Source organism: Lynx canadensis, chromosome B3, assembly GCF_007474595.2.
Source record: "Lynx canadensis isolate LIC74 chromosome B3, mLynCan4.pri.v2, whole genome shotgun sequence".
Taxonomy (NCBI): domain Eukaryota; kingdom Metazoa; phylum Chordata; class Mammalia; order Carnivora; family Felidae; genus Lynx; species Lynx canadensis.
In genome coordinates, this window is record NC_044308.2 from 26,953,472 (window position 1) to 26,965,809 (window position 12,338).

Below are 12,338 nucleotides of genomic sequence, written 5' to 3' on the forward strand. Positions count from 1 at the left end.
CAAAGAATAGGAAGCAACCTATATGCCCAACAAAAGTAAAATAGTGATATACCCACATGTTGTAGGTATAAACATATCCTATTTTGAAAGAACAACTAATGACCTGATAAGATGTTCCAATATGTTGAAAAATGAAAGGTAAGACACAATGAGATTAAAATTTTTTTTAACAAATATCTATGTATCATGAGAGGAAGAGAAAATGGAAGAAAACACGAAATTTTGATTAGTGGTTATTTCTGGGTAGCAAAATTATGAGTTACTTTTATATTTTATTCCTTTACCATTTCCCTTTGGATATATATTCATATAGTCATTAAAAATGGGATTTTTTATTAAGAAAAATTTATATTTATTTATTTTGATAGAGAGAGACAGGGCACAAGTGGGGAGGGACAGAGAGAGAGGGAGACATAGAATCTGAAGCAGGCTCCAGGCTCAGAGCTGTCAGCACAGAGCCCGACGTAGGGCTCAAACTCACAAACCTCAAGATCATGAGCTGAGCCAAAGTCGGATGCTTAACTGCCTGAGCCACCTAGGCACCCCCCCAAAATAGTAATTTTTTTAATAAAGTGGGAAGTCAACATTTTGCACTGTGTATCATAGGTAGCCACCTTTTGTGAAAGAAATTTTGAAATTAGGTAGATAAAAGTCCATTTAATACATTTGTAACTTCAAACCAAGAATTTTATGCAAATATGGGATGAACAATTAGATGACCATTTATGAGAAAACTGCTCTGATTTCTGAGCAGCAAGGACCTGACAAGAAGAATGATCAGAGGTGGAACCAGACAGAAATAAGATGTGGCTCTTGAACATTACTAACCAGAGAGATATTTTTTCTCCATCTAAGAAGGTGGATGCCATTGTTAAGGCCACTAGCTAAAGAGGTTTTGGAAGAGAAACTGACAGTCTTGCCCCTGTCTTTCTGAGGCTCCCAAGCTACTAAATATTATCCTAGCTTTCACCACTGTAACTGGGCACACAAGGGGCACATATTGGAAAGTTCAGTGTGCAATACATCACCTGCTGGAGCTAAACCCTGGGCTCTATGCATGATCTGAATGGCTGCACACCAACCTTTTAGTCAAGCAGATGTCCTTATTATTATTTCAAAGTTACACTGGAGAAAATATCAGACCAGGGTGTACTGTTGCCCTAAAAATCCTTTAATCTTTTATGATATTAATACCAGCCCTCTCAAGCCTACTTGTGAGACCAACCAGTGTTGTTAAATGGCCATGAGAGTCCCTAGATTGAGTCCAGCCATGGTTGTCTGCAGGTAGAGGGCCAGGGTATCATATGCCTGGCTCACAAAGGAGACCAGGGACATTTGAATAACAGCCTTGTTTAAGTGATAGGATTATTTCTTTTATGCCTAGCAGAGGAAGATGAACTCTAACAGGAAGATGGTGGTCAAGTGATAAGTTTCTGATCCCATCTCTTAGTAGTGGGGGCAACAATGTTCCAGAGTCCTCCTGAGAGTAGAGCACATTCGGTATCCCCACAGCTCATTGTCCAGCCTCGTCCCTCCATCCCATGCCCAAGTCTTCCAGGAGTTTTGATTAACTAATTTTAGTGTCTGAGTAAAACTGTCAAGAATTACTAGTCACTCATAAACAGAAATGGCCAGTATGAGTCTGCCAAAAGTCAGCATCATGCACAGAAATTGATGTTGGTTCTTACCAAGGTATGACAGTGGAGTTTTATCCCAGGCCCAGCCCAGCCAAGTAGTGCCCTGCAGAAGCCCAAGGTCACAGTCTCCATAGGCTTCAGGTCACTCTGCCTCTCAGGCAGAGCTACTGTTTCAAATCTTAAGCAGGGCTGGTTCTGAGAACCTTCACTGTGCATACATGAGCTGTGAGCCTACAATCCAAGAACGTCAACAGAAATCTTGTTCAACACCAAATGTCAGTTCATTTTAGCAGCACCATTTTTTGGAGCTGCCAATGGCAATTCTGCCCATTCACCTACTTTCAAAGGGCAGTGATGCCATATGAAAACAGGCATGCAGGGAGTTAGGACTCCAGCATGGTCCCTGCTCCTTTGGAGCAGCTTTTCCTTTGTAGGAGCAAGCATTGGCTGTTTTTCCTCACCCAGGGCTTCATCTCTGTGCTGCCCTCCTGATAGGTGTCCACACATGAATGCATGTTGCCAGGCTGCCTCTGTCTGCAATATTTCTGGGTCCTTTCAAGTACAAGATTTTTCACTGGGCAATCTGGGAGGTCTACAGATTCTCATTATGCAGCCCATCATTGACAGTCAAGGCACAATTCCCAGTTGGAATTTTCAAGAGAACAACATAAAATACCCAGGAATCCTACAACCATTTATTGACCCCTAGAGTCAATCTTATTCAGAATACCTGAATCATGCTCTGGGTTATGAAGCTAATCTCAGCAATAAATTTTTAATGTGTGTTTTCTTTTAGCTAAGCTCACCTAACACTAACATCTCTCTAATTGCTAAAAACATGTTTATCCTAGTGCTTAACAGTACATATTGCTATTTTTTTTAATTAAGTGAGCTTCAGGATCAAATAAACAGAAATTTAAAATGAGCTTTAAAGTACCTGAAAAATTCCATGAAAGAGAATCCATATCCATGCTGCTCAGCAATTCCTGCACAAACTACATTTGACGATGCTCCAATCAGTGTCCCATTACCTGGAATCAAAATTTTTAAAGTAAAATAAAATTTCAGTTTATCTTAGTAGTAGGTTTCTATTACCTTTTGTTCTGCAATATGCAGATCATCTCACAGGCTTTTGATTTGATGATTACTTTACAGGTACTATCAAAGTGATTGCTTTGCAAATATCTGCAGAAAACAAACAAAACACTGACAACCAGAAAATAAGTTTACTGCTTATAAATACTGAAATTCATTTACAGATAGGACTATGACAGTTCTATGTGATAGAAAAGAGGAAATGTTAAGGAGAATTGGCAAATCACTGTGGGATGTGGTGGTATTTATTTACATTTTAAAGGAAAATGTAAGACAGGCTAACAACTCTAGGAGAGAACAGGTGTCTTCAGAGCAGTAGAATGGGATCTCAGATAAGAACCACCCTCCTAAATCCAAGAGGCACAGACAACTCCCTTCAGACATAACTTGAATCGATCTTCTGCACAACATATCATAGTGAAACTGGCAAAATACAAGGATAAAGAGAAAATTCTGAAAGCAGCTAGGGATAAACGTGCTCTACATTTAAAGGGGGACCAATAAGACTCGTGATGGATCTTTCTACTGAAACTTGGCAGGCCAGAAAGGAATGGCAGGAAATCTTCAACGTGATGAACAGAAAAAATATGCAGCCGAGAATCCTTTATCCAGCAAGTCTGTCATTCAGAATAGAAGGAGAGATAAAGATCTTCCCAAACAAACAAAAACTGAGGGAATTCGTCACCACTAAACTGGCCCTACAAGAGATCTTAAGGGGGATCCTGTGAGACAAAGTACAAGAGACATCATTACAAGCATGAAACCTACAGACATCACAATGACTCTAAACCCATATCTTTCAATAATAACATTGAAGGTAAATGGACTAAATGCTCCAACCAAAAGACATAGGGTAACAGAATGGATAAAGAAACAAGACCCATCTATTTGCTGTGTACAAGAGACTCATTTTAGACCTGAGGACAACTTCAGATTGAAAGTGAGGGGATAGAGAACTATCTATCATGCTACTGGAAGTCAAAAGAAAGCTGGAGTAGCCATACTTATATCAGACAAACTAGACTTTAAATTAAAGTCTGTAACAATAGATGAAGAAGGGCATTATATAATAATTACAGGGTCTATCCATCAGGAAGAGCTAACAAATATAAATGTCTATGTGCTGAATACAGGAGCCCCCAATAATATAAAACAATTAATCACAAACATCAGCAACCTTATTGATAAGAATGTGGTTATTGCAGGGGAATTTACACTCCACTTACCGAAATGGATAGATCATCTAGACACATGGTCAATAAAGAAACAAGGGCCCTGAATGATACATTGGATCAGATGGACTTGACAGATATATTTAGAACTCTGCATCCCAAAGCAAAAGAATATACTTTCTTCTTGAGTACACATGGAACATTCTCCAAAATAGATCACATACTGGGACACAAAACATCCATTAATAGGTATAAAAGACTTGAGATCATACCATGCACACATTCAGAACACAATGCTATGAAACTTGAAATCAACCACAGGAAAAAGTCTGGAAAACCTCCAAAAGCATGGAGGATAAAAAACACCCTACTGTTAAAAACTGAGAACAAACTGAGGGTTGATGGGGGGTGGGAGGGAGGGGAGGGTGGGTGATGGGTATTGAGGAGGGCACCTTTTGGGATGAGCACTGGGTGTTGTATGGAAACCAATTTGTCAATAAATTTCATATATATATAAAAAAAACCACCCTACTAAAGTATGAATGGGTCAATCAGGCAATTAGAGAAGAAATTTAAAAATATAAGGAAACAAACGAAAATGAAAATACAACAATCAAAACACTTTGGGATGCAGCAAAGGCAGTCCTGAGAGGAAAATACATTGTAATCCAGGCCTATCTCAAAAAAACAAGAAAAATCCCAAATACAAAATCTAACAGCACACCTAATGGAAATAGAAGCAGAACAGCAAAGACAGCCTAAACCCAGCAGAAGAAGAGAAATAATAAAGATCAGCACAGAAATAAACAATATAGAATCTAAAAAAAAGGTAGAGCAGATCAATGAAACCAAGAGTTGTTTTTTTTTTTAAATAAACAAAATTGATAAACCTCTAGCCAGGCTTCTCAAAAAGAAAAGGCAGAGGACCCAAATAGATAAAATCATGAATGAAAATGGAATTGTTACAACCAATCCCTCAGAAAGACAAGCAATTATCAGGGAATACAAGGAAAAATTATATGCCAACACACTGGACAACCTGGAAGAAATGGACAAATTCCTAAACACCCACACACGTCCAAAACTCAATCAGGAGGAAATAGAAAGCTTGAACAGACCAATAACCAGCGAAGAAATTGAATCAGTTGTCAAAAATCTCCCAACAAATAACAGTCCAGGACCAAATGGCTTCCCTGGGGAATTCTACCAGACATTGAAAGCAGAGATAATACCTATCCTTCTCAAGCTATTCCAAAAAATAGAAAGGGAAGCAAAACTTCCAGACTCATTCTATGAAGCTAGAGTTACTTTGATTCCTAAACCAGACAGAGACCCAGTAAAAAAAGAGAACTACAGGCCGATGTCCTTGATGAATATGGATGCAAAAATTCTCAATAAGATACTAGCAAATCGAATTCAACAGCTGATAAAAAGAATTATTCACCATGATCAAGTGGGATTCATTCCTGGGATGCAGGGCTGGTTCAACATTCACAAATCAATCAACGTGATACATCACATTAATAAAAGAAAAGATAAGAACCATATGATCCTGTCAATCGATGCAGAAAAAGCATTTGACAAAATTCAGCATCCTTTCTTAATAAAAACCCTTGAGAAAGTCGAGATAGATGGAACATATTTAAACATCATAAAAGCCATTTATGAAAAGCCCACAGCTAACATCATCCTCAATGGGGAAAAACTGAGAGCTTTTTCCCTGAGATCAGGAACACGACAGGGATGTCCACTCCCACCGTTGTTGTTTAACATAGTGTTGGAAGTTCTAGCATCAGCAATCAGACAACAAAAGAAATCAAAGGCATCAAAATTGGCAAAGATGAAGTCAAGCTTTCACTTTTTGCAGATGACATGATATTATACATGGAACATCCGATAGACTCCACCAAAAGTCTGCTAGAACTGATACATGAATTCAGCAAAGTTGCAGGATACAAAATCAAAGTACAGAAATCAGTTGCATTCTTATGCACTAATAATGAAGCAACAGAAAGACAAATAGAGAAACTGATCCCATTCACAATTGCACCAAGAAGCATAAAATACCTAGGGATAAACCTAACCAAACATGTAAAAGATCTGTATGCAGAAAACTATAGAAAGCTTATGAAGGAAATTGAAGAAGACATAAAGAAATGAAAAAACATTCCGTGCTCATGGATCGGAAGAATAAATATTGTCAAAATGTCAATACTACCCAAAGCAATCTACACATTCAATGCAATCCCAATCAAAATTGCACCAGCATTCTTCTTGAAGCTAGAACAAGCAATCCTCAAATTCATATGGAACCACAAAAGGCCCCGGATAGCCAAAGTAATTTTGAAGAAGACCAAAGCAGGAAGCATCACAATCCCAGACTTCAGCCTCTACTACAAAGCTGTAATCATCAAGACAGCATGGTATTGGCACAAAAACAAACACATAGACCAATGGAATAGAATAGAAACCCCAGAACTAGACCCACAAACTTATAGCCAACTAATCTTTGACAAAGAAGGAAAGAATATCCAATGGAAAAAAGACAGTCTCTTTAACAAATGGTGCTGGGAGAACTGGACAGCAACATGCAGAAGAATGAAACTAGACCACTTTCTCACACCATTCACAAAAATAAACTCAAAATGGATAAAGGACCTGAATGTGAGACAGGAAACCATCAAAACCCTAGAGGGGAAAGCAGGAAAAGACCTCTCTGACCTCAATCGTAGCAATTTCTTACTTGACACATCCCCAAAGGCAAGGTAATTAAAAGCAAAAATGAACTACTGGGATCTCATGAAGATAAAAAAAAAGCTTCTGCACAGCAAAGAAAACAATCAACAAAACTAAAGGCAACCAACGGAATGGGAAAAGATATTTGCAAATGACATATCGGACAAAGGGCTAGTATCCAAAATCTATAAAGAGCTCACCAAACTCCACACCCAAAAAACAAATAACCCAGTGAAGAAATGGGCAGAAAACATGAATAGACACTTCTCTAAAGAAGACATCCGGATGGCCATCAGGCACATGAAAAGATGCTCAACATCGCTCCTCATCAGGGAAATACAAATCAAAACCACACTCAAATATCACCTCACGCCAGTCAGATATCACCTCACGCCAGTCAGAGTGGCCAAAATGAACAAATCAGGAAACTATAGATGCTGGAGAGGATGTGGAGAAACGGGAACTGTCTTGCACTGTTGGTGGGAATGCAAATTGGTGCAGTCACTCTGGAAAACAGTGTGGAGGTTCCTCAAAAAACTAAAAATAGACCTAACCTATGACCCAGTAGTAGCACTGCTAGGAATTTACCCAAGGGATACAGGAGTACTGATGCATAGGGGCACTTGTACCCCAATGTTTATAGCAGCACTCTCAACAATAACTAAATTATGGAAAGAGCCTAAATGTCCATCAACTGATGAATGGATAAAGAAATTGTGGTTTATATACACAATGGAGTACTACGTGGAAATGAGAAAGAATGAAATATGGCCCTTTGTAGCAACGTGGATGGAACTGGAGAGTGTGATGCTAAGTGAAATAAGCCATACAGAGAAAGACAGATACCATACGGTTTCACTCTTATGTGGATCCTGAGAAACTTAACAGAAACCCATGGGGGAGGGGAAGAAAAAAAAAAGAGGTTAGAGTGGGAGAGAGCCAAAGCATAAGAGACTCTTAAAAACTGAGAACAAACTGAGGGTTGATGGGGGTGGGAGGGAGGGGAGGGTGGGTGATGGGTATTGAGGAGAGCGCCTTTTGGGATGAGCACTGGGTGTTGTATGGAAACCAATTTGACAATAAATTTCATATATTGAAATTAATTAATTAATTAATTAATTAAATCAAATAGAGATCAAGAGACCAAAAAAAAAAAAAAAAAAAAAAAAAGAAAGAAAAAGAAAAAAAAGAACCACCTTCCTTAGCATTCCAGGCCCAGACACCCAACAGAAAACCCTGACTGTCTGTTGATGGAAGGATGGATGCAAACAAGTGCGATAATTAAATGCCTCTCTGGGTGAGCCTTTCTGACAGTGTACAAGATCTGTGTGGAGTCATAACCTACACATGCATACATACTGGTTAGGTCATGGAGAAGGATGTGGCCCAAGACGAGCCCCCCTTCATCACTACTGATTCAAGGAAGAGTGAATTTGTTTGATGAAATTGATCAGCATCTTTTAACCCCTAATCTCAGAGGTCAGGGCTCAAGAATAGGCACATTACCCAGGCTCAGCCAGTTTTGTTCAGTTCTAACATTTGTGCATAAACCACCAAGGAAAAGGCTGTGTTTCCTAAGGATTGGTGAAATTTGAGACACAAATCTGGAACTGCCTACTGCCTGTTGACACAAGGGAGCAGCCTCTCTGAGACTTGACAACATAAGTAACAGCAGAGCAGGAGAAGGAGAACCAAGGGTTGAGTCTTGGCTGCAAAAGTTGAGCCCCTAAGTGCTCTCTTTTCTGAGAATCCAGTAACATATAATCTCTGCATCTTCCAGAGTGCTGAGTATGGAAAGAAGTACAGAATAAATAACCTCAGAGCAATGTGGCCTTCTGGATTTTTCCACTAGAGGAGGCGCACAGCCTGGGGCTCATTCTTCACAAGAGGCACTTGCAGATGAGGTGTCAGTGCAAATGACACTCAGCTGAATGCACATTCCTCCTCCCTCCTTCCTTGCAGTCCTATCCTCTCATTGAAACACACATACAGGCAACAAAACCACCTGTCAAACATGCAGCCTAGACTGCTTGTGCAAAGGCTAGCGAAGGCAAGCTCAAGCTTCATCTCACTCTCTCTGTTTTTCCTTTATAGACAACTTAGACGGTTTTTTTTCAGTGAAAACCTTTGACATCCATTTATATGCTTGCTCAAAAGATGAAGACTTTGTATCTTAAGAACACAATAAAATCCTTCAGGGTCTCCCCAGCACCCTGCAACCACCAAGCTCAAGCCTTGTGATGGCAAGGCCTCCTTGAGATTAGCCCCACTCTGCTTGTGGTCACTGTGTTTCTGATATCCCATTTTTGTGACAGTCCACTGGTTTCTCAGTGCATTCAGAGTATATGGCACTACCAAGAGTAACAGGAAGGGCAGTGGTGGCTCTGCACATGACAGAGAAGGGCATGACAGACTGACACCAGTCTGCTGTGCACAGAACAGACTTAGGGTGGTGACAGAGGAAGCAGGGAGCCTGGTTGGGGGACATGCCAGGCTACGGGTGATACTGGCTTGATCCAGGTGGTGTGGGAGGCAGACCAATGCTCCCCACATCCACTGCAAAGAAGCCCATGCCTTAATCCTCAGGACCTGTGGTTATGTCATCATGTTACCCTGTATGGCAAAGGTGACTTTGCAGAAGTAATTCAGGTTATGGACCCTAAGAAAGGGTGACTATCTAGGACCCTAGATTCTCTAGGTGGACCCATTGAATCACATGAACCCTTAAAAACAGAAAATTTTCTCCAGCTGAAAGCAGAAAAGAAGCCTCAAAGGGAGAGTCAGAGATATTCCAGGGGCTCAGAGAGAACCCGAGGAGGGGTGGGGGTGGTAGAATAAATGGGGTGGGGAGAGTCAGAGAGATCACAGTGGGGTCAGAAGGATCCCAGGAAAGATCTGAAAGGGGAGGGAGGTATTCCCACCATGAGCAGGATTCCACACATTGTTGCTAACTCTGAGATTTGGGCCCAAGTTCCAGAATGAAGAGGCCTTCTGGAGCTAAGGGCAGCCCAGCTTACAACCAGCAAGGGATGGGGACTCAGTCTTAGAGCTTCAAGGAACTGGATCCTGGCAACAATCTGAGTGAGCTCAGAAGCAGACCCATCCCAGAGCTACCAGAAGGGAGCACAGCCTGCAGACACCTTAATCTTGGCTTCATGAGACTCTAAGCAGAGATCCATCTGAGCCACCCTTACCTGGAAGATAAGAAATATGAGATAATAAATTCCCTAAGTTTTTCTGTGTGTTACAGTAGTGATAGAAAGCTCATTCAGGTGATTCCAGGATTCCAGGACCACTCTGAAGACCTCTTGTGTTTCAGACATCTGCTAGAACTGAGTCTATTTCCATGTCAATTCTGACATCTGTCTCTACTCCTCTCCCTGATTTCCATTAGCTTCTTGCTAATTTCCCAATCCTAGACAGCTCTCCCTTCCATCCCAGTAGGCCACTCTGTGGAAAAATCAGCTCATACTCTCTTTGGTCTCAGGGAGTACATGTTCTTGGGGAGACAGGACAGACATACCACGTAGGAGATGCATAGCAGGCATGAGATCACAGAGGTCGAGAGAAATGTTCAGAGGGCCAAGTCCACCAGGCCATGGCCAGATAGTAGTGCTGCCCTGAAGAAGAGGAGATTTAGGAGGCAGCAAGGAGAATGAGAAGGAAGAACCAGCTTCAACAAGACCTGGATGTGGGGTGAGTTGTACTGGAGAAGTATTTGAGAGGGACAAGACCAGATGTCTTCTCCGTGTCTACTCAGGATCAAAAGCATTCTAAAGGCTTGGAGTTTCATCTTCATCATGATCTCTGAGGTTCCCAGTGTCCCCATGAAGAAACAGGCACAGAAAAGCAACATGCTGAAATGTCGGGGCTGACAAGTGAAAAACCCAGGACTAGAACCAGCTGTTTTGACTCCAGAGAAGGATCAGAGAAGGCAAGATTCAGTCTGCATGACATATACCCGAGGCCTTTCTGTAGAAAGTCATGCAAAGCATCTGAAGGTCTTGAGCAGGTGGTGAAATACAAATTCCACATCAATTATGGCTTTAGACAGCCTCCTCTTGGTGTGTCACACTGACATATCCCATCATCCTGACAGCCAGCTGGCTCCTGCTCTGGGTGAGGAGACCCACCAATGAGATTCCACACCCTGGCAAGCCATCCTGTCCTGCAAATGTTTCCATGTCTACCAAGGTTGTCCCCACAGGGAAGCCCATGACCCTCAGAAGACCCTGCATACCAGTCTCCATTGCAGGGCACACACCTCAGTGCCTGGACGGTACCTGCCCTGCCATTCCCAAACACTGCTACTCCAGGACTTAACATGGAGAGCTCTGCTTCTGGATTTTATGGAGCTTAAACACGTGATCCAGGGGCACATTCAGCAACCTGTGTGAGCTCCAAAACTAAAAAGCAATACTTTTCTTCTCTCCTGTTAGGGATTCATAATTGAAAAAATACCCATTTTTTCCAGTTAAGATGGCATTCCCTAGATCAATAGCATCTCATCATACTGGAGTTGGTATGAATTCCTCAACTGCAATGTGCCACTTGCCAAAAAAAATGAAAGTCCCTCATGTTGCCAAGGTGCACTGGCTCAGTAGGTAAATTTGTTCCTGAACAATTCCAGATTCGGGGAATGGAAGGGAAGGGAAAGGACAGCAGCTTGGTCTTCTGGCTGCATGACAACTTGGGCAGGAAGAGGAGGGCTGGGTGGGGACAGGGAGGTAAAGTGAAGAGCCCCATGACTCAAACTCTTTCCTTAGAGGGAAGATGAGACAGAGAAATGAGCAAGGGCTGGGCTTATTTCTCTCATGTATAGCAGTTGCTCAGCTTTTGTACATTTCACTCCTATCCACCTTTTTAGGAATTAGCACGGATGGCACAATGGGGATTGCTATTCCCCAAAAACCCTTTTTGCACTGGGATATGTCTTCACACCCTGGCCTCATTCCCCCAGACCTGCCTTTCAATCATCCCTTTGCATTCAGCCTCCTTAATGCCTTGTAAACTGGAAGGTGGTGCATTAATTTATTAAATTTCTTTTAAGAATGCTTTCAACTATGGGTAACAGAAAACCTAGCTAACACTGGTTTACATACAAAGGGAAATAATCTCCTCCCTTGTAACAAGAAGGCTTGGGGCAGAGGTCTGGAGAATCAGTTCAGTGTCTCTTAAGTAATGTCAGAGGCAGGTCTTCATAATTCTCTTGGCCTCTCCCTCCCATCACAGATGGTTTTATGGTTCTTATATCTAAGGTTGGAAGCATGAAGAGGAACTGATACCAACACATTTTTATCAGAAGGGCAAAATCTATGTCAACAGACTCCAAAACAGGTTTCCCTCATGTCTTATTGGTCATCAAAATGAGACAAGCAGAGTAGATGAGCTACCAGAGCAACTATTACAGTAGAGGGACACAACAGAGAAGAGAGTGGGAGCAGTGTTGGGTCAGCCAGACCATAGGTCCTGCACAAACATTGGAAATAGAGTATATCAGTGGGCATAGTGGAAAGAATGCTAGATTTGGTTCTGAAGACCTCCATCGAAATCCAAATCTGCTAAGCTGTATATCCATGAGTAGTCACTGACCAGCTCTGTTATATTGATTAAAATGGTTTGGGTTGTAAGGAAAGGAAGATGCAAAACAGGAAGGTGTTGGTAATATAGGTGTTATGACAGGGAGTCAAAAGTGGAG

General features: G+C 41.5%; 1 protein-coding gene across 1 annotated transcript in view; it reads right to left on the reverse strand.

Moving 5' to 3' along the window:
* OCA2 (OCA2 melanosomal transmembrane protein) overlaps positions 1-12,338 on the reverse strand; it is a 408,608-nt gene that overhangs the window by 95,730 nt on the left and 300,540 nt on the right. Inside the window, exon 22 of the mRNA XM_030317586.1 lies at positions 2,575-2,668. Coding sequence (XP_030173446.1) covers positions 2,575-2,668 — 94 coding nt within the window. The remainder of the gene's footprint in view (positions 1-2,574; positions 2,669-12,338) is intronic.